The following is a 26,750-nucleotide window of genomic DNA, read 5'->3' as shown; positions in this document are numbered from 1 at the left end:
AGATAATCTATTTTTTATATCCTTGCATTTATATAGTTTTTAGGTAAAGCTAAATACCACTTAATTCTGTATTTCTTAGTGCAAACTCTAAATTTTCATTAATACACAAAGAAATCTCACATATTATGTATCAGAGATCTTGAATTAGTAGTGTGTTCATAGAGTTTCATACTTAAAATTTAAATAGTACCTATTTGAGCCAAAGGAATTAAAATGGATCTTATTAAATCTTTGTCACATATTTCAGGGACATTAAACTCTTCCAAATGTGTTCAGCTTATTTGTATAGTGTATTGTATTGTTAAATAAAGTAACATTTAAATTACTAATTATTAATTAATGATTTCTTATTTTCCCAAAAACATAGGTGAATAGAGAATAAATTTTAAAGTATAAAATCATAGACATTAAGGCATCAAGTAAATGCTGCCTTGTTCATTAACTTATGAAGTATTAAGGCAAAAGAGTCTGCTTCATATTTTAATGTAGTTATATTATAGGCAAGGCATCTCAGAATTCGAATCCTAACCCTGTCACTTTTTTTTTGGCTGCGTTGGGTCTTCGTTGCTGTGCGTGGGCTTTCTCTAGTTGCGGTGCGTGGGCTTCTCATTGAGGTGGCTTCTCTTGTTGCGGAGCATGGGCTCTAGGTGCACGGGCTTCAGTAGTTGTGGCTTGTGGGCTCTAGAGCACAGGCTCAGTAGTTGTGGCGCACAGGCTTAGTTGCTCTGTGGCATGTGGGATCTTCCTGGACCAGGGCATGAACCTATGTCCCCTGCCTCGGCAGACGGATTCTTAACCACTGCGCCACCAGGGAAGCCCAATCCTGTCACTTATTATAGTCTGATTGCCCTTCCTAATATATAAAATAGTGATATTAACATGTGTTTTTAAAAATTTGGGGAATTGATTAAGATAAAAATACGTAAACAGATTACCTGGGAAGTAGCCACTATTTTAAAGAAGTGACCATTATTAAATTCTGGCTATTTTCTAATGTCAAATGTCATGAAATGAGGACATATATGACTTATTACATCTCTTTAGGGGAGACTTGGTTTTGTATAGTTCAGTTGTTAAAAGTTTTGTGTCTAAAGTTAGTATAGAGTAGCAGGTGCTCTCAATTCTAATTTGTTGTAAAATCTTTTTAAAGCCACCAGACAGAATACTGCACTGATTTTTGGGTTAACCCTCATTTGTCTTTTAAGGTAGTTCTTAGCAATGAAAAAAAATCAAGAAAAATGTAGGAAACTGCCCCGAATAATATACAAATGTGTAATTAGCTCTAGGAAAAATAATTGATTACATTAAAAAAATTTAGTCTAATGAAGAGTGCTCTTTTTCCACTTTGTTATCCCTTTGCAAAAGAAAGGGCTACTATTACATTTTGAGAAATCTGATGAAGAATAATACATTGGTCACTGGTTATCTGGAGATCTGGTTAGAGCTTGAACTCTTGCAAAATAAGTCTTTGGTCTTGTCAAGTCACTTAAACTCTCTGGGCTTCATTTTTTCCTTTGTCAAGTGAAGTATTTGAACTAAATTTTCCTTTTTCTGCTCTTAATTTTTTTGATTCTAGCTATTATCCTTTCCTTTGTATGCTGTGGCCTAGTTCTTTCCTCTGGGTCTAAGGATCTCAGTAGGTATTTTTGTAATTATAGTACTTATATATTGATCTATTTCCTTATCCCTTTTTTACCTTTATCTTTTTCATCTATGCCTGTTTGATCTTTCACACTTCCTTTAGATTCTGTAGTCCTGTTTACTTCACTTCCCACTTACCATATATTTTTGTTGACTCTTTTTATGATACCTCATTCAGGGTTGGGAGTGGTGTCCTTATGTAGTATTAAAAGGTAACCATGGTAAGAAAAAAAAATCCTTCCACTTCAGAATTTTTAATTGCCTCATTTGAGGTTATGTAAGTAGTTCATTCATTTATAGTAAAATATGTATCTTCTAAGCTAATTCTTTTATATTGAGAGACTATTGGTGAATTTTGGAGGCTTGTGATATTAATGGGAGATGTATTTTCTTCCTGAAGTATCTAAAATAAGTCATAGATGCTATTTCAAAACTTAAATTTACTAACTCCAGGTTCTTCCCGTCAAATTGAATGATATGGTCTGAAAAATTGTAGAATATATTTCTTAATTTCAAAAATGTGAGTGGAGACTAAGAGACTTTTATCTGTTTTTTAGTTGAAGGTTATGACTTCTGTAAGTAGATGATGTCAGAGAGAAAAGTTTGCTCTTTGGTTCATATATCAGAATTAAGGGTACATACCTTCTTGTGTAGAAGGAGAAGAATGTTTGGCAAGAGACTGAAGAACAGTTCAAATTGAAATTTGATGGTTTTAGGAAAATGCCTAATGTAAACCTCTGGAAGTTTGGCTGGCAGAACTGTGGGTTGACACTACCTAAGTAAGCAGAATAGAGAAGGGTTTCCCAATATGATTATCTGAAGAATATTATACTGCAGGATATTTGTAGGTATGTTCTGTAAAAATTTATTTTGTGGTCCAACAGTTTTGAGAAGTTCTGAGACAAGTAAAGATAACAGTTTTCCTTACTGCAGTATTTATTTGACAGTGGTCGTGCTTTGTCAGTCTTCTGAAGAGAATGTACTGCATACGCTGTTTCCTAGACATCGATTAAATAGTTGGGAAGAAACAGAGTAGTAATGCCACTTGTGATATTTTCTTTTTTAACGGATAATCTCATCTCACATGTCTTTTGAATATTGTCTTAAATATGTGTTAATATATGTAACTTATGGTTAATTTACTTTGTTTTAATATGTACATAGACTAAAATAGCTTTTTCTTGGCAATTTCCTGCCATAACTGAAAAAAAAATCAGTTAAGTAAGTTTCAGTTTAGTCCAATAGATAGCATCCTCAAGATTTACTACAGTGTATTGCATGTTACAAAAATCTCACTCAAAATGATGTTTCAAATTTCAACCTCATATCTAAATGAGTAAATTCGTAAAGTAAATATATATAAATATTGCATGGCAATATAAAGGCTGCACGTGAATATAGTCAAATGAGTGGTTAAACAGCTTCATTAGTACAATTAAATTAAGTTTATAACTAAAGTTTTTTCTGCTTTGCTAGAAATGGATTTAGTTTTAGATGATAATAGTGACATTGTGTGAAATGAGAAGTTTATGCTCAGAAAATGGGAAGTCTAGATAAAGCTGTCCGTGAGCATTTTGAAGATATTGCTTATGAAATTGTTAACAAAAATGGTGTAAACAGAGCTTTCAGTGTATCTCAAGTGTTGGATGTTCCATGAATCTCTGTTGCTCATTCCTGTACTTGGGTAACTTTCAAACCTCCATGCAATCACCTTGAGTTATTTTATATTTATTTCCTTACTCTTCTATGTTCTTCTTAATCTAAAATTGTAAAACCAATTCCAGTTTTTTTGGTATTTCCACAAGTTACATAGAGTGACCTTTACATTATTATTGCTAATAATGTTGTTGCCTGATAGTTTGTGCTATTGAGGAAAAAACCAGATTGGTTGAAACTTTGCATTCAGTATCAAGAGATTATACCTGGTTTAGAGGTTGACTGACATCTACTTCAGGGTTTTGTGTTGAGACAGATGGTATTTTTGGAGCATTGAGACTGAGGAGTGACCTTTATACTATTTGTTAGGGGACAGCTTGAAGATCACACGGTAGACAAAAGGTCAGTAAGGGTAATGTAATGTAGTTGACTTGAAATGAACTAAAAATGAGAGGATAATATAGAAGACACTTATTTCACTTAAAATGACAAATTTTGGGAACTTTTTTTTCTAGTTATTTTTTTCTGAGCTGAGGTTAGAATTAAATTGCATACTATGACAGTCAACTGATAATTAGCATGGTGGGGTGGGAGAGAGGTGATGAACTGAGATTACAGTAATGTTTCATGGATATTCTTCAAAGTGCATAAATGACAGGTGCATAGTATTGAGTGTATTTTCGGTTTAGAGTTGAAGGACAGAAATCTTTTATTTTGATACTAATAATGTCTTCATTCTTTAACGCTTTTTTTCTCCTTTTTTTTTTTTTTTTAAAAAAAAAAGGATTTTGCTCACAGATTGCCAGGAGAATGTATTCTGAATTTAAAATGATTTTTGGAACTCTTTAATACCTCTGTGGTTTTTCTGAGTAGATTCATCTCAGGTTTGATTAAATTTCCTTTAAAAGGTCTTAAATTCTTCCACTAGTGTAATTAAAATGCACCAACTGGATGAATTTAAAAAAAAAGAAAATTAATGAAAATGGTATACTACAGATTTTGATTTGTATTCACAAGGCCATTTGTAATGAATATTGTTCCTTTTCAAAGGGCATGCATCACAGAAGGAAGCCATGGACGTGAGCCTTGATATAACAGCACTCAGCATCCTCCAGCAGCCAGAAAAACTTCAGTGGGAGATTGTTGCAAATGTGCTTGAAGATACTGTTAAGGATCTTGAAGAACTTGGGGCAAATCCTTGCTTAACCAACTCTAAGAGTGAAAAGACAAAGGAAAAGCACCAGGAACAACACAACATTCCCTTTCCATGTTTATTAGCTGGAGGTTTATTAACATATAAATCTCCTGCTACCTCACCCATTAGTAGTAATTCTCACAGGTCACTGGATGGTTTAAGCAGAACTCAGGGTGAAAGTATATCAGAACAAGGGTCAACTGACAATGAATCCTGCACTAATTCAGAATTAAATTTTCCTCTGGTAAGAAGGACTTTACCCATTTTGCTTCTTTATAGCATCAAGGAATCTGATGAGAAAGCAGGAAAAATCTTTTCACAGATGAACAATATAATGAGTAAAAGTTTGCATGATGATGGTTTTACGGTTCCCCAGATTATTGAAATGGAGCTGGATAGTCAGGAGCAGTTGTTGTTGCAGGATCCCCCTGTGACTTACATTCAGCAGTTCGCAGATGCAGCAGCCAGCCTTACCTCTCCAGATTCTGAGAAGTGGAACTCTGTGTTTCCCAAGCCTGGGACTTTGGTTCAGTGTTTGAGGCTGCCGAAGTTTGCGGAGGAGGAGAATCTTTGTATAGACTCAATAACTCCTTGTGCTGATGGAATTCATTTATTAGTAGGACTGCGGACATGCCCTGTTGAATCCTTGAGTGCAATAAATCAAGTAGAGGCCTTGAATAATTTAAATAAGTTAAACTCTGCACTATGTAATAGACGGAAAGGTGAGCTGGAATCAAATCTTGCTGTAGTGAATGGTGCAAATATTAGTATAATCCAACACGAATCACCAGCAGATGTACAGACTCCTTTGATAATTCAACCTGAGCAGAGGAATGTTAGTGGTGGATATTTAATACTTTATAAAATGAATTATGCCACTCGGATAGTGACTTTAGAAGAGGAGCCAATAAAAATCCAGCATATCAAAGATCCCCAGGACACAATTACCTCGCTCATTTTGCTTCCACCAGATATATTGGATAATCGAGAGGATGACTATGAGGAACCTGCTGAGGAAATGCAGTTAACCTCAAAGAATGGCATTGAGAGAGAGAAAAAGTCTGATATTTCTACTCTTGGACACCTGGTAATAACCACTCAGGGAGGATATGTAAAAATATTAGATCTTTCAAACTTTGAAATTTTGGCCAAAGTGGAACCTCCTAAAAAGGAGGGCACTGAGGAACAAGACACATTTGTTTCTGTCATTTACTGCTCGGGCACAGACAGGCTGTGTGCATGCACCAAAGGTAAGCTATTGATTGGTTTGGTTCTTCTACAAATCTTATAAAATCAATGTATATGGCATTCATTTATGTGCATACTTAGCATGAATTTTAGATCCATATAGATGGAGAGAAATTTATTTCTTTTGTAATGAAGTGGTAAATCTTTCTACTGTTTTAACTGTTTTTAAAACTTTTTTCTACTGCCCTAGGTAAGGATTCTAATTTAAATAAGTTAATAAGTCTCTCAGAAAGTATCTTCTCTGCTTTAACCTCAAGAAAATAACCTGCTGTTGTTTCTGTGAGTCCTGACTCTGCATCTGCTCAAATTTGTGGCTTTGGACAAGTTACTTTAAACTCAGTAAACCTTTGTTTCTTTATATATAAACTAGGACAAGGCAGCCTATTTGCAGGCTTGATAGAATTAAATGAAATAATGTATGTAAAGTTTCTGGCACAAATACATGTCCTTATTTCCTTCTGAAATAAAAGTATTTAGTAAATAATTATTAGTTTTGCCAAATAAGTTTTTCTTGTCTTATTTACTGCTAACCTTTTGCTGATAGTGCATCAGTTTTGCCACATTTGAGGCTGCATACAGAGTAACAGATAGTGTTACTAAGGAGTTACTGACACTATCAGGCAAAATGAATAGTCCTATTGATTGTTTAGTAGGAATTTAGGGCCAGGAAATATTTGAAGCCTAAGTAACTATTACCAACGCTTGGCAGAGGAATTGGGTTTGGGAAGAGTTATGCATCTCATTTGTGGTTCTGGTAGGAATTAACCTGAATTTTTCCTCTCTTTAAAAAGATTTTAAGAGTTTGGCTAAGAAGGATAATGGTGGACGTAGTGGTGTGGATTGCCTTCTTTGAAACACATCTAGTGAAATAACAAGGGGGAAAAAAAATCTTCAAATAACATCAAAATCCAACTAGATTATTTTAAAAAATGAGCAGTGTAGGATAACTTTAGAATAATAGAACTTTCAGAAAAACCATTAAAATACTATGGGGTGTCAAGGATAATTTGAGCTTATTAATCATGTATATGCCAGTTCATTTCTGTGAGAGTTTTACAACTCTGTTAATTTGTTTAGTCATCACACCAACTTTATGAGTTACGTACTGTTACTGTCTCCATTTTACAGATAAGGAAACCGAGGGAAAGAGGTTAAGTAACTTGCCTAAGTCACAGAGCTAATAAATGACAGAGTCAGCGTTCAGACCTGGGCAGTCTGTCATCAGAGTGCTTAAACTACATTAAACTGCCAGAATGTAATAAAAGCAGAACACCCATACATTGAATTTTTTGGAATATTTTAATCTGAAAGATTTAAAAAATGAAAACAATATAATTTGCTGTAGGCCATCCAGAAGTGGAGCTGGGTTTGGAACCTGAGTTACCTGGTCCCAGGGCACATATTCATAAGATACTAGTAGTTTCCACAAATGCAATCAGAGTTTAATTATTTGATTTATTTGATGAGATAGCTTTTGGCAATTCAGAGGAGAAATAGTATTTAAGCTATGAAATAGATTAATGTTTTCATGGAGTTTGGACAATGAAAATTTCTAGGAAGTGATCTCATGTGATAGAATTTATTTAGATGAATTGAAGGACAAGAGAAAGCCTGAGAAGTTAACCACTTTAAAAATTATCCCCCAGTTCTTTAAGAGTTGACTGATCAAGATGCATTTGAAAAGATGAGATTAATAACAATAAAGAGGACAGAAAAGCTGATGTTTTAAAATGTGTGTATGACAGTCCATAAAGTAGATTTTTGAAAAGCACTGTAGACTGTAAATCAAATGGATTTGACTCTGTCTTAGGAGTATATTCAAATAGCATAAGAGTCTTTCTCATGGAGAAACATTGAGTCTTTTGATAAAAATCTACAATTAATGTTATAAGTTAAATTTATTTATTTTTTTTGCCGCACCACACGGCATGTGGGATTTTACTTCCCCGACCAGGGATCGAACCTGTGCCCCATGCAGTGGAAGCCCGGAGCCCTAACCACTGGACCACCAGGGAATTTCCTATTATTATTATTTTTTGATGAGAACTCTTAGGATTTACTCTTAACAACTTTCATATATAACATACAACTATTGATCTGTTTTTATTTCACTGATTCCTTCTACTGTCATCTCAAATCTGCATTGAGTCTCTAGTGAACTTTTTCATTTTAGATACTTTTCAACTCTAGGATTTCCCTTTTGTTCTTTTAAAATAATTTGTTTCTTTGTTGAGATTCTTTATTTGTTGAGTCATTTTCACCGTTGGTTCCTCTAATTCTCTATACCTGGTTTCCTTTTATTCTATAAAATATTTACAATAGCTTCTTTGAAGTATTTGTCTGCTAAATCTAAATATGGGCGCTCAGAGATATTTCTCATTTTGTTTTTCTTGAGCATGTGTCAACTCTTCACGTGTTTTATAATTTTTAATTTAATACTAGACATTTTAAATAATGTTGTAGAAACTCTGGACTATGATTTACCTCCCTCTGGAGGTGGTTGTTGCATTGGTTATTTGGTAACCCACCTGGACTAAATCTGTGAAATCTGTTTCTTTTGCAGTGAGCAGCCACTGATGTTTCTTTCATTTTTTCCCCCTCTGGTTTTTATTTATTTATTTATTTTTAAAAATTTATTTATTTTACGTATTTATTTTTGGCTGTGTTGGGTCTTTGTTGCTGCGCGCGGGCTTTCTCTAGTTGCGGTGAACGGGGGCTACTCTTCGTTGCTGTGCGTGGGCTTCTCATTGCGGTGGCTTCTCTTGTTGCGGAGCACGGGCTCTAGGTGTGCGGGCTTCAGTAGTTGTAGCATGCGGGCTCAGTAGTTGTGGCTCGCAGGCTCTAGAGCGCAGGCTCAGTAGTTGTGGTGCATGGGCTTAGTTGCTCCGTGGCATGTGGGATCTTCCCGCACCAGGGCTCGAATCCGTGTCCCCTGCATTGGCAGGCGGATTCTTCACCACTGCGCCACCAGGGAAACCCTCTGGTTTTTATTTTTAAGGCTTGTTTCTTATTTGTTGCCTCTCTGTCCACATAGTTTAGTATTCAGCCAATGATTTTGATAATTGGTTGTGACGAAACACCTTTACTGGTAAGGTTGTGTTCATGTGTGCCCTGGCTGTTATTTTCTTTATTTTTATTTTCTCTTGTGCCCTTTCAGGTCTTTTCTGCATAGGCATGGGGACTTGGTTGACTGAGAATGTGTTGATGGCTTGGACCCCATCTGGTCTTTGCTGCACATATTTGCAACCTCTGATCAATGTGGGATATGTGGAATGTTTACCAAGCCCCCTATGTTTCTCTCACTTTTTGTAATTCTTTGTTAATCTCCCGTTATTTCTAGTGTTTTGCTTGCCCTACACAGGATTCTGACTTCAGACAGTAGAGTAGATGGGCCTTCTTTTCGCCACTGAGCCACTTTAAGCAGACAAGCTTTCCAAATCAGTGAATCCCCTGTGGCAGTAGTAGCATATCTGCTGGTTTTCAACGTTTGACCCACTCTGTTTAAATTACAGTTTTGTCCAACTTTATAGATGCTTTTCAGGAATAAGATTTTTGTCTTCCTTATTATTCTGTCACGCTGGAAGCAAATCTCCAAATATTCTTGTTTTTTTTTTTTTTTTGGTCTTAAGTATTTGCTAAGCTCGTTTTCCATTTTCTTTTCTGTGATAGAAATATGAAAAATAGAAATTTGATTTGATTTCATTTTATTGTGAATGCTTCAAAAAATTAATCTTCAGTTTTGTTACTGCTGTGATTAAGAGATTGGGCTGTGGATTCCAATATAGCTAGTGCATCAGTTTCCTCATCTGTAAAGTGGCCACAATTATACTCCCTACTTTAAGGTTATTTGTGAAGACTAAATGAATTAAGCATTTAAAATAGTGTCTTACACATGTAAGTACTAGATAAATAACTGTTTTTACATATGTTTATGTATTTGCCATTTTCATCATTAAATTTAATTTTCCTTGACAGTTTGATTTCTGAATTCTTAGAGATATGTCACTTTGGTAGCCCTCTTTTTTGCCTTTTGAGTGGTATTAAAATAAATTAAGTTTCTTAACTAAGTAGTATGCACTTGTCTGTTTACCTATTTTTCATGTACCTACGTTGATGGAATTTTACTACACTGTAGGTGGTGAGCTTCATTTTCTCCAAATTGGAGGAACCTGTGATGATATTGATGAAGCTGACATACTAGTGGATGGATCTCTTTCTAAAGGAATAGAACCGTCTTCAGAAGGTTCCAAACCTTTATCAAATCCTTCAAGTCCTGGCATTTCAGGTATGGTATTAACTTTTTAAAATGATTCTTAAAAATGCAAATTCTTGTGATGTTCAAAGTTTTCTGAATCTTTCTTATATAATCTTAAACATTATTTCATTTTTTATAGTCAGTTTTTGGTTTCTTTGAGAGAGAGTTCATTTCCTTGTTGACATTCTCTTGCCAGGCTTGTTTTTGTATATTGTTTATCTCTATTTTTTCAGTAGTTGGAAAATGTTGTAAACATTAAAATAAGAAATGGTTCTCAACCTGTGGTAGGTTGACCAGTTTTGGTGAAGTCACCTAAGAGGTAAAAACATTATTTTGGTCGTTAAGGAGCTTTCTGTCCAGTTAGGGAGCAACAAAGCATATGAAAAAGAGAAGAGTTCATTAAGTAAGTGTAAAGTGACTGAAATGGCTAATATTACTAATATTACTACTGGAATAAAAATGCTGAAAAAATATTCTTTCCCAGGGGAGATATATTCAGACTCTCATTGCCCCATTGTGAACCTTTAGATAGGTTTGGTTTTGTTTGTTGTTTTTGCCTTTTCTCCTATCCATCTTCTCTACTGCCCTCCAGCACTTGTTTTTCAAAAGAAGTAATGTTAGCATTGTTACTCCTGCTTAAAAATCTTTACTTGCTCTGTGGGCTAATAACTCTAGTCTTTTTCTCAACCTCCAGTTATAGGAAACTTTTCATGATTTCTTAAGTGTATTCAGTTTCATGCTCTTCATATGTTAAACTAAGCTCTCTTTCCTTATCCTTTCCCTATACCACAGTCCTTTTGTACTTCCATTGTGCTGTTATGTTTTATTCTTAGCACTTACCACATTTTATTCCCCAAACCTAGCATTTAAAAGAAATTTAATGAATCTTTAAAGAAAAAATATGTTTAAACTCAAATGTATTCCAAACAAATAATACATGGAGCTGGTATTTGTTCTTCATGAATACTTACATTTGTGCATTTGATCATTCTTCTTTGCACCAAAGGGAAACTTCTAGTGATTACTAGTATATCTTAATTTTAGTGATTACTTGTATAATATATAGCAGTCTTTACTACCGTAAGGCAGGGTTTCTCATTCTCAGCACTATTGACGTTTCGGACTAATTCTTCGTTGTGGGAGGACTGTCCTGTGCTGTATTAGCAGTATCTCTGGCTTCTACCTACTTGATTCCTGTAGCACACACAATTATTCTCAACCAAATGGCCTTGGGGAGGCAAGATTATCCTCTGGTTGAGATAAAGTGACTCATGTCTCTTGCTATGTGTGATTAGACTTGATTGTCTTGATTAACTACACAAGTTGGTTTAAAAAGCTAACATATTGAATGTTTTCATATTTTATAGGGTATTGGTGTAATAAGAGTTTTCATATAAATTCCATAAAAATACTATTTAGTGAAGATGAATTAGATTATAAAGAAATAAATAAAGAAGGAGCATTGATATGCTGTTAATGTTTACAAACAACATTTAATGCAGTTTCAGTCAGATTTTTAAAAGCTCTAAGCTTTGAGGAAAAATGTAATTTGAAGTACACTTGTAATAATTTTATAGAATGCAGTGTAGACTTTCTTTGTGAAACTATTCTGAACTTACCAGATTTCATATTTTAGTCTTTTTTAAAAGTTATTTTTGTTAATTGGAATAAGAACAACAGTTTTTCAGCTTTGTCCTATGTTAGGCATTTCACAGATGTGAATACATATATTTGTAAAAGCAAACTAATCTCTCTGAAGCAGGTTGTTACTCTTATAATACTGGTATGTATACAAGGTATTCTTAACTACCCCAGAAGTGGAAAAAATGCTGTTTAAGCTTTTGGTTTGTAAGTATTTGTTTGCCGTCAGTAAAGCTTTGACTTCTTAAAAATTACTTTTTAATAGAGTAAAAAGGGGCAGATGTTATGTGCTTGCAGATGTTTAGCATTTTGTTTTGTAAATAACAAAGTGTAAAAGTTAATTATTGATCTGATGTAAATCAGGCTTGCATTTCAGCACCACTACTTCTGTTGCCCTTGTTAACCTGGTGCTCATTAAAGCTCAGTCAGGGCTCTTCTAACAGGTTGAGTTTAGGTTTCTCCAATAAGTACCCTTTCTATAATTTAAAATATTCAAGATGGATTTTTCTTAATGCTAGTTATGTAGTCAGGGCTAGTTACTTTAGTTGTATATAGGTATCTGAGCCTACGTTATTAACTTTGAGGCTATTTGGTGAATGTTGTAATTGACTAGACAAAAAACATGGATTAAAACTTCTTTTTTAAAAATCTATTTCAAATTCTACATTCACTATTGTTAAGGAGTTGATTTATTGGTGGACCAGCCATTTACCCTTGACATCTTGACGTCTCTAGTGGAGCTAACTCGCTTTGAGACTTTGACTCCACGGTTTTCAGCTACTGTTCCTCCATGCTGGGTAGAAGTTCAGCAAGAACAGCAACAAAGGAGGCATCCTCAGCATTTGCATCAGCAACATCATGGAGATGCTGCTCAGCATACTAGAACTTGGAAACTACAGACTGACAGGTAAAACGTTCTTCCAAGTTCATCTTCTATATTTGTTAGAGACAACATAGAATTATTATATATGTTACTCTTTCTCTTAACTTTTGCATATTAACAGCTTTGTTTCTTTCATTTGTCACCTTAATTTTAGAAATTCCTATATTCTTAGTTGTAGGATAAAACGCTAAGAGTAATCCATCATTGCGGTTAGTTTGTTAAATAAATTTGTGAATTGTGTGACTAAATATTTAAATGTTTGTTTTGTGTAGGTACTTTTTTTTTTTAATATGAGTTTTCCTTTTTTCTGGTTTTTTAAAAATTTTTATTGGCGTATAGTTGATTTACAATGTTGTGTTAGTTTCAGGTATACAGCAAAGTAAATCAGTTATACATATACATATATCCACTCTTTTTTTAGATTCTTTTCCATTCAGACCATTACAGAGTACTGAGTAGAGTTCCCTGTGCTATGCAGTGGGTTCTTATTAGTTATCTATTTTATATATAGTAGTGTGTATTTGTCAATCCCAATCTCCCAATTGTGCGGGTACTTTTGAAGGCACTAATAATATGGCTTTCATGGAATTTACATTCTGGTGGGGATAGACAGACAGTAGCAGATATCTACTATGTCATATAGTCATAAAAGCTCTGAAACATGTTAAAACAGTATGGTGATAGAATAGTTGTTAGGTGTGTACATGTGTGTGAGAGTGAGAGAAGGAGAGAAAATATGTGTAATATTTTTTATATAAGGGCCCTCAGAAAGGCCTCCATGAAGACATTAATTTGGAGACAATAGCAAGTACAGAGACCCTGAGAAGTATGTTTTATGAATTTTAGGAAGAGCAAGGACACTACTATTGGAGTGCAGTGAACATGGAGGAGAGTGGCAGGAGGTGAGATCAAAGGAAATAGTTGGTAGCCAGATCATGACCATCTTTATAGTCCATAGTGAGACTTTTATGTTGAGTGAGATGGGAAGTTGTTAGATGGTTTTGAATATAGAAATGATGCGATATAATTTATATATTAGAAGGATACATTAAGACTACTGTGTTGATAGTAGATTATGAGTGGTTGTGGTGTGTGTATTGGGGGGAAGTGATAGAAGCAAGGATTCTAACTTGATTGCTATTGTGGTAATTCAGGTAATTATGGTGGTGTTGATGGTAACTTGGACCATGATGATAGTTGATGGAGGAAGTGAGAAGAGTGGTCACATGTAGTTTGGAGGTAGAAGGAATAGTGTATGCTAATGTACTGAGCATCTGGTGTGAGTGAGAATAGTTAAGGATGACTCTAATGTTTTGGACTGATCTAACTGAAAAATGGAATTTCTTTTTACTGATATTGAAGTTGGTTATCAAGTAATTTGGGTTTATTTATGATAAGTTTGAGATACCTGGTAGGCATTTGGATATGAATCTGGAATTTAGTGGAGTTTTATTTTTCAGCATATATGTAGAATTTAAAATCAGAGAATGGACATGTATAAGATACACAAAAAGTTCTTATTTTAAAATACAAATTCCTGTGACCCCACTCTTAGATTCAGGGTGGGGCCCATGAATCTGCACATAATTCTGATACACAGTAGCTCACACTTAGAGGAACAAGGGCTTTTTGGAATGTACAGTTCCCAAGGCAGGTAGAGACTCCTAAGGTAAGATTATTCATTGCCCTAAGTTTAATCTTTCTCAATAGAACTGCTTATCTTCTCTCCTGATCCGATTGAGAAGCACTAAGTTTTGTTGGAGGCAGCAAATCAGAGTACGAAAGGTGATATTAGTGGTAAGATGGTTATGGCTGAAGAAAGATTTTCACATTATTTATTATTTTCTCCCTTACTTGACAGCAACAGCTGGGATGAACACGTTTTTGAATTGGTTCTGCCTAAAGCTTGTATGGTTGGACATGTGGACTTCAAATTTGTTTTGAACTCAAATATCACCAATATTCCACAGATACAAGTGACACTACTGAAAAATAAAGCTCCAGGCTTAGGGAAAGTCAATGGTAAGAATGGATTAAATTTTACATTTGAAGATTTTATCTTGTAGTTGGTTTCTTAAAAAAACGAATTTTCAACTTGGCTATCTAGGTTTGACGTCCCTCCTTGCCCCCCCCACCCCGACCCCTGTGCTATTTTCCTTCTTTACTTTCTGTGGTTCTATTTAGAAAAGTTAATCCAGAGAACATTTAAGAGCTTTTCAGTAACTCATTGTTGTTCAGACTTGCATAAACTTGAGTAGTTTAATTATGGTTCTTGGGAAATGCAGTTAGTTCCTTTGTGAGTTAGTTTCACTTTTAGCATTACCAGCCTTACGCATTTCTCTTCCTAAGAGGAGACTTGATTGGGAAAAGAGCTTTGTTATGGACTCACATATTCTTTTAAGGTTATTAGTAAAACCCAGAATGTAATGCCAGATACATATTCATCTTTATCTTTCTTACAAGTTCCGAATTTGATATATTGAGTTATTAAAATAGATTGTACATACTTGGCATATTGGAAACTAGATGTTATTTCTCAGTGTTTTCTTCTTAATAGGATAATTTAAAAAACTGGGGATAATTTAAGAGTAAAATGACTACTTCACACCAGGGGTAAAAATATTGAAACCTGAAAATTTTCCTATTTTACAAATATGTATGTATGTGTTTGTGTATATATGTGTGTTTGTATACATATGTGTGTACTTGTGTGTGTGTGTATTATTTTGAATCATGACAGACTCTGATGTTATTGGGATAGGACTTAGGTGTTGGTGTTTTCAAAAGTCTACATGTGCGGTATTGTGTAGCCTAGGGTAAGAATTCTTAGTTTAGTTGCCAGCAGATTATTTCTTCAGGTGAATATCCACCATTAAAAGAGAGAAGAGTGTATGAAACAATTGAATCTAATTTTCTTCTTCTCCTAACAACCATTTTAGCATCTGTGATAAAAATCACTGCAGTTCCCAGTTTAACAGAGAATTTTAGAATTTTAGGCACATAAATCATTGATATTAAGCAAAATTAAGTTTACTAATATTTTTATCCTCTAGAAACAGCAGTAGATAGGCAGATCACCTTTCCTTTGTCTCCAGCTCTTAACATTGAAGTGGAACAAAATGGGAAACCGTCCCTGGTTGATTTGAATGAAGAAATGCAGCACATGGATGTAGAGGAATCACAGTGTGAGTTAAATTATAGAGCTGTTGTCCATGACAGTAAAAGGAGTAGTGATCCAAATGCATCATGTTCGGCAAAGATTTCCTTATGGCTTGCAAAAACATGGTTTTAAGAACACAGTTAAAAATAACCTATAATTCTGCTTTGGCAGTATGCTTTAACTTTCAGCTCATCTTTGTGAACACAGCTGCACTAATACTTGCATTCTTGTTTTTTAATATCTTGAGATTTGAAATCATGTCATGGTTCTATAATTTTTTTTTTAATCAAGGTGAATGTAAATAATATGGGAGTGGAAAAGCAACATAATATATCAGATAATTGATTATAGTTCCTTAGCATGATAGTGAATTCTTTTTTGAACACATTCAAATATGGAATTTTGTGTGGTGCTGTTACATGTAAATGGGATGGATATTTGCTTATTAAATATTACATTTTAAATTATAAGCTAATTTAAAAGAAAAATGTGTATTTTTCTTTTTAGGTCTTAGATTATGTCCGTTTTTAGAAGATCACAAAGAAGACATTCTGTGTGGGCCAGTATGGCTTGCTAGTGGCCTTGATCTATCAGGGCATGCTGGGATGTTGACGTTAACAAGCCCCAAACTTGTTAAAGGTGAAGTAACATATTTTACAAAAGCAGAATAAATAATCTCACAATTGTAAAAGTTGATTAGAAAAAACTGATTTCAGAAAAGTAAGGTATTGTTTTTTGGGGGACTTTTCATTAGTGATTCCATCGGTTTCCTGGTAGCTGAGGTAATTTCCTCTCATAAGTGATTATTGTTATGTGAAACTTCAGATCCTACTTTCTGTGTCTTGAAGATCTCACTGCTTTTTAAAAAAGCATAAAGAAGATGAAGGTAGGATGACTTAACATGACATACAGAATTCTTCAAATAACCAGACATCATGGTCTGGCATGTTTGCCTTTTCCATCAATTTAAAGTCCTGTGTCTTCAGAGTGTTGTATATTGTTATAATATCTTCTCTTATGGGATTTTTATAGAGGAGTTTTGAAAGTATCAGATGTAATGATCTGAGTGTCTTAAGCACAAATTTTAATTAATGTATATTTTATATCTTATATCTGTAAGATATTAGATATTGCAGTAGTAGGACATTTATTTCATCTTTGTATCTCAGGGGTGAATAAAAAAAGCCAACAAATGAGACACTTACCTTGATTGTTAAAGTAAAATTGGAGGTGGATAAGGTGTGGAGATCCTTCCCTAAACCAAGAAAATATCTGACCACCTAAGTAACAACTATTTTAATTTGTGTACATTCCCTTCATAATGTTTGTCCCCATTCACACACCTACCTTTAGTTGCAGACATAGTATATACACAAGTTTGAATATACTCCCTTGACTACATCTTATTCATTCATTCATTAACTTTATGAGACCCTATGATGTGTTAGGCCACGTACTGGGTTACAGTGGTGAGCAAAACTAATAACATCTCTTCTCTCATATTGCTGAGAGTATAAGTTAATTTTGTTGAATGAGAGTGTGAAACTGAAAATTGTATATGAAAATTAAAATGTTGGCTTTGACAAAATTGGGGATAAAATTATATAACATGTATTTCAAAAGACTCAATAATGTAAAAGTGTTAATTTTCCCAGAATTTAGTAGAAATGACTATTCTTCCCATCAAATTCCTAAAACTTTGAACTAGAGAAAATGATTGCTAAATTTTTGCAGATGAATAAAAGGATGATATTGGCCAGAGACATTTAGAAAGAGAAGATTGAGAAGGAGGGTCTTATTAGATTCTAGAACCTAGAATAATGCAGCAATAAGAAGAATGTAACAGTGTGGCACTAGCACAGTAGGCAGACAGATCAGTGGAAAACAACAAAAGTAGCTTTTGTAATTACAGAAGGATTTCATACCTGCTTAGGCAACAATCAGCTTATGGTTTGCTCATGGGTATATTAGTTTGAGGGTATTTTTGCAATAAATTTTACATATAGATTGTATAGTATGATCTCAACTTAGTTAAAACCATATAAAATTGAAGCTAGTGATAACAACAACCAATATAAATGAATAACTTCTTTGATTGGGATAAAACATGCCAGGTGTCAAAACTTTCTTACGCTGTTCATATAACTCCTGTGCTTTTTGTTCTTTTGCTACCAAAGGTTATTTAGCCATATTGTATGCAAACAGTGTAATTCGAAAATTCTGGCCAAGTGTATTTTTCTTTCTGTGGAGTTAATTTAACTTGCTCTGGGAAGACAAAAAACAATTTGATTTTTTGGTGATTGAATAATTTATCCCCTTCTGTACCACTCCTCTAGGTATGGCAGGAGGAAAATATCGTTCATTTTTAATCCATGTCAAGGCAGTGAATGAAAGAGGAACAGATGAGATCTGTAATGGTGGTATACGTCCTGTAGTAAGACTTCCATCCCTAAAACACCAGAGTAACAAGGGCTATTCACTTGCTTCACTCTTGGCAAAAGTTGCAGCAGGCAAGGTATGAAACAGTATCATTTTGAACTGTAACATGCTGTTTTAAACATGGTGGTTGAGATTTGACACACTGTTAGAAGTAGTATGGCCCATAATTGATTTATCAGTAGACACTTTGTATTTTTTCTGCAGCAAATTAAAAAAATATAATCAAGGAGAAAATATTTGAATTAACTTTAAGCCAGCTACCTAGCTTATATAAAGTACATTCAGTAGGGAATAATTGTTAGCACGTACTTCCCTTTATAATTATTCTTAGTGCCTTGGGTGTGAGAGTTTGTTTCTCTGCCCTCTACTGACAATGCACCACTTTTTTTTTTTTTTTTTTTGTAAACATTTGGGAGACTGCAGGAACAGAAGTTGAGAAGTGATTTTAGAGATGTATCTTAATTTTCATGGTTCATTTTCTACAACTAGCTATATATCATGCAGTTTCTTCATACTTGTTTGATCTTGGACTTTCCTGAACTCTGGAGATTTTGTTTCTCTATCATCATTATTCATAAGCAACAATAGCAGTATCAGTAACACCAATCATCTTATATTTGTATAGGTCTTCCAGTTTTTCAAGGACTTCTGTGTACTTTATCTGATTTAATCCTCAAAATAACTCTGAGATAGGCAGAGCAGGTGTTATTACCTCCATTTTTTCATGTTGAAAGTGAGTGAACCTTAGAGATTGGGGAGCTGGCATATCTTGTAGAGCTGTAGCTGGGACTTAGACTCAAGACTTTGGCTTTATAATCTTAACTCATTGGGTTATTACCTTTAAACAGTGACTATGTCTTTCTTTCTTTCCCTGTTACAATTCTGGGCTAAATTAGTCATTTACTGAATATGAGGGTGAAAGCTGTCATTTTAATTGGAGATTTATGTTTTGATAGCCATAATTCAGTTATATTCTTTTATTTACAGACTTTAATAGTAAATAATTTTTTTGTTTCATTTGTTTGTTCATGCAGTTACTTATTTTTGTATGTTTAGGAAAAATCCTCTAATGTTAAGAATGAAAATGCAAGTGGCACCCGTAAATCCGAAAACCTCCGGGGCTGTGACTTACTTCAAGAAGTCTCAGTCACCATCCGAAGATTTAAGAAAACTTCAATTTCTAAGGAAAGGTAATCTCATTTTCTTCTACTATTCTTAAAGTAATAGGAGTACAAAGGAAGAATTCCAATAAATATACGAAAATACAGAAAAGTTTTAAATCCTAACTTGAAAATTTTTATTTGCTTTTCATTTCTCTTAAGGACTTATCTCAGTGATGGTATATACTGTCTTTCCCCTTCACTGGTTCATCCCTGGTGTCCTTATAGTGCTTGGGAATTTTCAAAAGTTCTTTTTTTAAATTGTGATAGTAATGATTTCAAATGAAACATTATATGTCCAACCAGTTTGAAGTAGCTTTAGTGTTAACTTTTCCACTTTGGTTGTTCATGTGTTTCTATTTGCTTTTTTGTAGAGTGCAACGATGTGCCATGTTACAGTTTTCAGAATTTCAGGAGAAACTTCTTCACACTTTGTGCAGAAAAGCAGATGATGGCCAGATCACAGAACATGCCCAGAGCCTTGTGTTAGATATTCTTTGTTGGTTAGCTGGAGTACATTCAAATGGACCTGGAAGGTTAGTAAGGTTTTATTTACCACAGATTGCCCTTTGGATGTTATGATTGGAAGTTCAAGATGAGCCTCAACATCTGCTATTGTTTTGCAGCTCAAAGGAAGGAAATGAGAGCCTGCTTTCAAAAACACGAAAATGTCTTCTAGACATTGTACGTGTTTGCTTCTTTGAGGCAGGACGCAGCATAGCCCATAAGTGTGCACGATTTCTAGCCTTGTGTATCAGGTTGGTCTTTTTTTAAGTTGAAAATGTACTTTGTAGGTGCACCTGCAGTTTGGCAGGTGATACCTTGTCTATAGTGTTATTTGGTCCCTGTTGAATATATGTATAATTTAAGAGGATTTTCAAAAGTTGGTGAGGATTATTGAGATTCTAAGAAAAAATTTGGGGTTTTTTGGGCAAAATGTCATGTTAAATAAATCTAGTAATAAAAGAATTCTACTAGGCTTCTCTGCCTATTAGGAAGACGTTGGGGAGTTTGGTAAGGGGATCCGTTCCCGCACTTTCACTCCTGCTGTCCCTGATTGTCTTTGGATTGTTCATCTGAGGCCTTGTTCCCAGTTATATAATAATTTTACCAGACTTATTTGTAGTGTTATGCAGATCATTTTCTCTAAACCCTGAAACTATCTAGGAAGTGTTTAAAAGCTAATAGTCTATATTGACTATACCTGCTTGTTAGCCCTTTTTGGTAAAAAAAAAAAAGAGTGGTTTAATGCGTAAGAAAACAGTTACAAAGACCCTTAGTATAATCAATCCCTACTATCTTTCTGCACGTCTATAGGGCTTTAAGGCAGATTTTCTTTCAATATGTATGAACACATTTTAAAGATTTTAAAAGTACTACACCATGTTTAGAGTTGGATTTAGACCTTGAGTAATGTATTTAAATTTTTTCTTTTAAAATTTTTTTCAGTAATGGCAAATGTGACCCATGTCAACCAGGATTTGGATCTGTTCTGTTGAAGGCCTTACTTGATAATATGTCGGTCTTACCCGCAGCAGCAACTGGTGGTATGTGAAATTAGTTCAATCACAAATAGCTGTAGCCTTAGGAAGTATCTCACAGTATGCTTGGGGTTGTGTAGTAACTTTCTTTTTCTTCTCAATTAGTTTTCTTTTTTTCTGTAGCTTATCTGTTTTTTAAGCAGTTTTAAATTGTGATTGGGTAGGCAGATACTCTCTGTTCGATAATATTTTTAGGAAAAAGTTAATGGGAGATTTAAGTAAATAACCAGGTCATCTCAATTCATACATTTTCTGTACTTCATTAAAATAATTGAGTTGCTTGGTTGTTCACAAACTAAAATGTCAGTAAGTGCCAGAGAGATGACATAAATAAGAAGAATGGTTCATACACATATTGTGTGAGAATGGTAGGGTCTGTGGCAAACTCTGATTCCCTAAAAGGAGCCAGTGGGTTGTGTTTTTTTTTTACAGCACCTAAAGACTGTGGAAATGCCATTCAAGAATGAATGTAGTTATCAGGTAGGAATTTACTATGAAGGGCTACTGATTTGTCCTCTACCTAGTGTTAGTTTTTTGTAGACATTTCTCACAGTCTTTTATTTTATAAATAACCATTCAACAAGTTATCTCAGTGAGATAAACATATTCCACAAGGATTTGATCTTGGTGGTATACCAGAAAAAAAGCTTGCTCAAAGTTAGTTGATAAATGGTTATTTTATCAATACCTTAATTTAGACAAAGAGTCTGTTTATATTTACCTTGAACATACATTGACTAAAACTGTGAACTGTTTGTTATATAGAGTAGAATGTTTTGGACTTGGTTGCTCACTTTAATAGTCTCTGGTGTTTAAAACAGTTTCTTGAGGATAGTGTTAGAGGTAGGGTGCTTAAATTATGGGGTGTATTTAGTTAGATATCTCAAGTTAGAGTCTTAAAATACATCATCATGGTCACCTTTTAATATCACCTTTGGTCTGTATCTAACTGGCAGTATGGAATAACTATACTTCATTCACTTGCTAAAGTATATTATTTGTAGCTCACTGCCATCAATTGGTTTTGAAATTTTTAGTACAGAGAAATAGTATTTTAGGAAAGATGGCTTGAAGGACCTGACATCTCCGCTTTTCTAGCTATTATAAAATGTCCCTCAGAGTCATCTCACGTTACTGAAAACCTAAATGACTAGGTTGATCCTGTACACTTCTCAAAAATATGATTGCAATTCTTTGTCAGTGTCCTCTTAAGAGTCCTCCAAGGAGTTAGTCCTTCTTTGTAATTGGCCCTTACAGATTTTATTTCCAGAAAATCCTTCTAGGAAAAGGGGACATACTGATAAATATGAAATCTGAAGTTCTCTTTGTTAGAGAAGAAATGAGGAAAAGAAACAGTGATTTAAACAACTGATTTGTTGTTGTTGTTTTCAGGTTCTGTCTACTGGTATTTTGTCTTACTGAATTATGTTAAAGATGAAGATTTGGCTGGGTGCAGTACCGCGTGTGCATCTCTGCTTACTGCTGTGTCCAGACAGTTACAGGACAGGCTCACACCAATGGAGGCTTTGCTTCAGACAAGGTATTTTAATCTATGAAATGACTAATCATGGGCCTTTCTGGATATGATACCACCTTTGCACATAACTGTTATTATATATATTTGCTTAAGTTTTTCTTCCCTTTATTTTCTCTGAAAATAATTCCCTTTAACAACTTTGGAAGTCCTGGAGATGGTTATTCAGAGGGCTAATTATATTAAAATACTTAAAAGTGGTGTATCTTGCTAATGGTAGAAGCACTTAAAGTAATTTGTTTCTTTGTTGTTAAAACTTTGTAAGCAAAATTATGTAAATCACTTACTGCCCTTAACTAGTATTCTTTATCTGCTGTTTGATTTTCTAAAACTTAAACATAATGAAATAAGAAATAGCTAAAGGTTAGATTTGAGTTCTTGCCCAATCTTCATTATTTGAAATATTTTATTTAAAGCAAGCATTTTTGTAATCTTTATAGATTAGAAATCTTGATTTCGATGAGATGTTACTCAAAGCCTTTGTACCTTCTGCTGAGTCAATGTAATGACTGAGGCAAGGGAGGGGTGCTTGATAGCTCTTTCTTGATTCAGACTGCAGATGAAGGTTGTCTTGGTTCATTAGTTATCAGCTTAATTGAAATCACATTTATTGAGTCTCTGGACTATATCTTTTGGAGTATAGGTTTGCAGGGAACACAGTTGAGATTCAGTGAATTTAAGGAGTTAATAGTGTCTCCTTCTGCCCTGTGTAAAAACTGCTTTGAAAACTAAGTAAATAGATAATTTGTTAATTAGATGGCTGACAGGAAAATTGTTAGGACATTATTTTATTTTTCAGATATGGATTATATAGTTCACCATTCGATCCAGTCCTCTTTGATTTGGAGATGAGTGGCTCTTCTTGTAAAAATGTATACAACAGCAGCATTGGTGTCCAGTCAGATGAAATTGATTTATCAGATGTCCTTTCAGGTAGTAAAGTCTTTTATTAAAGGAATTTCTGAATTTTATATCTTGGGTTTAAGTTACCGTTGATTTTTTAATAGATTGTAGTTACTACATTCTATCTTTGAGAACTAAAAGTTTTTAGACCTTAATTATAGTATCTGTGAGTCATTAAACTATTTGCCTTTGTTTCTTAACTCCCCCCTCAAAAATATTGAAGTTATTTTTGAAAGGGTTGCAAATTTGTTTTTTTGTGTGTGTATGTGTTTCATTGCATGTCAGTATGACTTTAATGCTATTAAGAGATTAAAATTTGGTTATTTGTTGTAGTCCTTTCAGTTTTATGTGGTGTGTCTTTGTTGTTCATAAAATCAAAGAACATGTTATTTCATATTACAAAATATGAAAATAAAATTAATTTATACTTATTTTAATAAGCAAAGATGCAGAAAGAAAAAATTATTTTCTGCATCTTCTATCACACTCTCCTGAGGTGAACTTGGTACACCGTGTTACATGTAGTCTTGTATGCATTTCTAAAGAATATGTTTTTAGGATTGAATGTATAACACTATTTGTATAATCTTTTCAGGTGCTAGAATTTGGCGTTTTTCTAGTTTTGTCAGATAGCGCAATGACCGCTTTATTTTTTGTTTTCTTCCATATTACCGAACTTACTGCAAGTGTTGCTAGTAAACCAAATTGTTAAAAAATTTATTTGTAAACATTATGATAATTACCACATTAATTATAAGTAAATTTTGGGAGTTAGTCTCAGGTTTGTAAATTATGAGTTGTGAAAAAAGCAAAAGAGAAAAATCAAATATAGAAATATAAATAAAATATAAAATGTCTCAACTCTAACCTCTTCATCCTTTTAGATTACCGTTGTTAACAGGATGCTTAGCTATTTAGACTTATTTGCTACACGTGTTTATGAGCATTTTTAATGAAAGAGGTCACACTATACTTCTGGTCTGTTACTTGCTTTTCAATGACTTATTCTGCCTTAGGTATTGGTGTTATCTCCTCTGTTTGATGACTTAGGCTCCTGACTACCTTATTGCCAGTGTGTCTCTATCTAAGTGACTTGTCAAATTATGAGTAGAACTCAGGGGAGGGGTTAGAACTAGACCTATAGATGCCTTCTGAACTCCTTAGGATAGAATGAAATTCCTTATAGAGAGAATGTAAGGAGAGGACCATAAAGCTCAGGCCAAGCCTGGGGGTTAAATATGCAAGAGCAGCCATACTCATTATAGAGTATTATCGTCCCAGAAGAAGGGACTTAGAAGTCGTGATATACGTCTCCATATGAACGTCTCTTCATTTTATTTCTCACCATCCAGCATTCCTTTTTTCAGTTAATGGCATCCATGGCACACAACAGAAATCTGAATGTTATCCTCTCTTTCTCATCCTCCACAATGAGGCTGTCATCAGATTCTGTCTATTTTTCCACCAACATATATTTCAAATCTGCCCATTCTCTTACTTCCCACGATCACAAGATTACGGTCTAAGCCACAGTCGTTTTGAACCTGGGCTACAGTAATAGCTTTCTAACTGGTCATTCTGCATCTGTTCTTGGCTCACTTCTGTACATTTTCCACAATGCGATGAATGCAATCATTTTTGAATGCAAACCTGATCTGATCATTCTATCTCTCTTCTTAAAATACTTTTCATGTCTTTCCATAATTGTGCAGTCCAGAGTCTCTAATGTAGCATAGAACATCTTGTGTGATCTGCCCTGTTAGTTTTCTTTCTGTGGCCCAGTGATTCTCAAAAGTGTGGTCCATAGGTCCCCTCAGGGTTCCTGAGATCCTTTCCGGGAGTCCGCAGGTTAAATGTTTTCATGATAAAACAATGTTACTTGCCTTTTTTCATTGCATTGACATTCGTACTGATTGTGCAAAAGCATGATGTTCTTCCCCATGCACTTAGAGTAAAAAGCATGGCAGTTTCACTTAGAAATACCTTTGATGAAACAGTAAAAATTGTTAATTTTATTAAATTTTGAACCCACGAGTATGCATCTTTTAACTATTCTGTGATGAAATGGGAAGTGTGCGTGAAACACTTCTGCTGCATGCTTAAGAACCATGGTTGTTTCAAGGAAGTGCACTTGTGTAGTTGTTAGAGTTATAAGCTGAACTAGTTGCTTATTTCATGGTATACCATTTTTATTTGCAAGAATGACTGATAAAATATGTTTATTCAGATTTGATTATTTGGCAGGTATTTTCTCAAAAATGAATAAAAAATGCCTGTCAGTATCCATCCAATTGATAGTATTTGTTGCCAATTTTAGAAGTAGACTTTTAAGCAGAAATTAGAATTTTGGAAAACTTGTTTTCTCCGAAGTGAGCTTTGACAGCTTCTCAATAAATAATGACTTTTCTGATGGACTGCGATGATATTAGTGAGTGTCATTTTCTGATATTATATGATGAAATGTGTTAACATTTGGAAGATCTGTATATAGCAGTGGGCCAGTATTTTCCCGATGATTGATGCATGGTGATTCAACATCAAGCATGGGCAGAAGATTCCCTAAAAGCATAAGATAGGCCAATTAATCTTAATGTAATAGAGTTTGAGAAATTATTTTTTTAAGATTTCAGATACCGTATTGCAACTAATCCTAAACTACCACTTTTCAAGTTTTTGAATATTTAATACTTTATTAAAATATTCCGTTCTTTTCCAATCACATATTTGTATTGGGTCGGCGTTTTTTCATGTATTTCTGCCAGAGCATCCTATTGTAATACATTGAATGCGGAGGCAGATAGGCAAATCCAGCTACCTTCTGATAAGCCAGATTTTAAAGAGATTTGCAAGAATGTAAAACATCACCACTCTTCTCATTATTTTCGTTTTTGTTTTTTTTAAAGTATAATTTCCATTTTATTGTCTTTCCAGGGGACAGTATTTCTTTAGTCTTTAAGGACTTAACTTCTTACATGGGCTTTGGTGGAGGTCCTGGGGCAGCACCAGCAGGTCTAAATCCGGGTGGAGTTGTTCGGTCCTTTCCGGCTTCCCGAGAACGATTCCTGACTGCCTTGCTGTGAATGGCACAACTCACGCAGTAATGCAGTTTCACATACAGCTTGGGAAGCACATAGGCATCGAAAACACTCGCTTTGGAAATGTCCCAGATGGCTGCGGCCTCTACGATGTTCTGAATGACGAGCTTCTTAATGGCCTTATCCTCGGGCACGCGTCGGGCACAGTTGGTGTGGCGGATAGGCTGCATGTGGCTGCGGCCCTTCTTGGCACGACCATTATTCCTTGTTTTCTTGGTCATAACAGTCATTTTTCATCAAAATATGCTATTTATTTTTATACCTAATGAGTTTATTACTGTTATATGAATTAATGTTTAAAATATTCTCATCTTAAAATTTCTACCTTGATAAATATTTCTGTATAGACACACACACACACACACACACAGAGCCAACATAAATGAAAACTCAATTTTC

The 26,750-nt window shown here is 34.4% G+C and overlaps 2 protein-coding genes across 9 annotated transcripts in view; one reads left to right on the top strand and one right to left on the bottom strand.

Annotated features, from left to right (window-relative positions):
• Positions 1–26,750, top strand: part of BIRC6 (baculoviral IAP repeat containing 6) — a 249,296-nt gene that overhangs the window by 50,464 nt on the left and 172,082 nt on the right. For 7 of the 8 annotated variants that reach the window (XR_009009856.1, XM_057557865.1, XM_057557863.1 and 4 more), the window contains exons 10-22: positions 4,348–5,742; positions 9,876–10,025; positions 12,318–12,543; positions 14,381–14,541; positions 15,573–15,704; positions 16,187–16,318; positions 18,016–18,194; positions 19,175–19,308; positions 19,653–19,814; positions 19,905–20,036; positions 20,728–20,825; positions 22,212–22,359; positions 23,153–23,286. Coding sequence is in view for 7 of the 8 variants with exons in the window: in XM_057557865.1 (XP_057413848.1) it covers positions 4,348–5,742; positions 9,876–10,025; positions 12,318–12,543; positions 14,381–14,541; positions 15,573–15,704; positions 16,187–16,318; positions 18,016–18,194; positions 19,175–19,308; positions 19,653–19,814; positions 19,905–20,036; positions 20,728–20,825; positions 22,212–22,359; positions 23,153–23,286 (3,183 nt within the window). In the remaining variant the exon portion in view is untranslated. The remainder of the gene's footprint in view (positions 1–4,347; positions 5,743–9,875; positions 10,026–12,317; positions 12,544–14,380; positions 14,542–15,572; positions 15,705–16,186; positions 16,319–18,015; positions 18,195–19,174; positions 19,309–19,652; positions 19,815–19,904; positions 20,037–20,727; positions 20,826–22,211; positions 22,360–23,152; positions 23,287–26,750) is intronic. The other variant, XM_057557867.1, reaches the window with a different exon arrangement.
• LOC103007816 (40S ribosomal protein S26-like) lies at positions 26,225–26,572 on the bottom strand. Its single transcript, XM_028168790.2, has one exon. The coding sequence runs from the start codon at positions 26,570–26,572 to the stop codon at positions 26,225–26,227; it is 348 nt and encodes a 115-aa protein (XP_028024591.1).

The sequence above is a fragment of the Balaenoptera acutorostrata genome, chromosome 12, assembly GCF_949987535.1.
Source record: "Balaenoptera acutorostrata chromosome 12, mBalAcu1.1, whole genome shotgun sequence".
Lineage (NCBI taxonomy): Eukaryota > Metazoa > Chordata > Mammalia > Artiodactyla > Balaenopteridae > Balaenoptera > Balaenoptera acutorostrata.
Note: the sequence above shows the minus strand (reverse complement) of the source record. Positions and strands in the feature narration are given on the sequence as shown.

Excerpts from the sequence above, each read along its gene's own strand:
- LOC103007816 (XM_028168790.2), bottom strand. The coding sequence starts at position 26,572 with ATGACCAAGAAAACAAGGAATAATGGTCGTGCCAAGAAGGGCCGCAGC.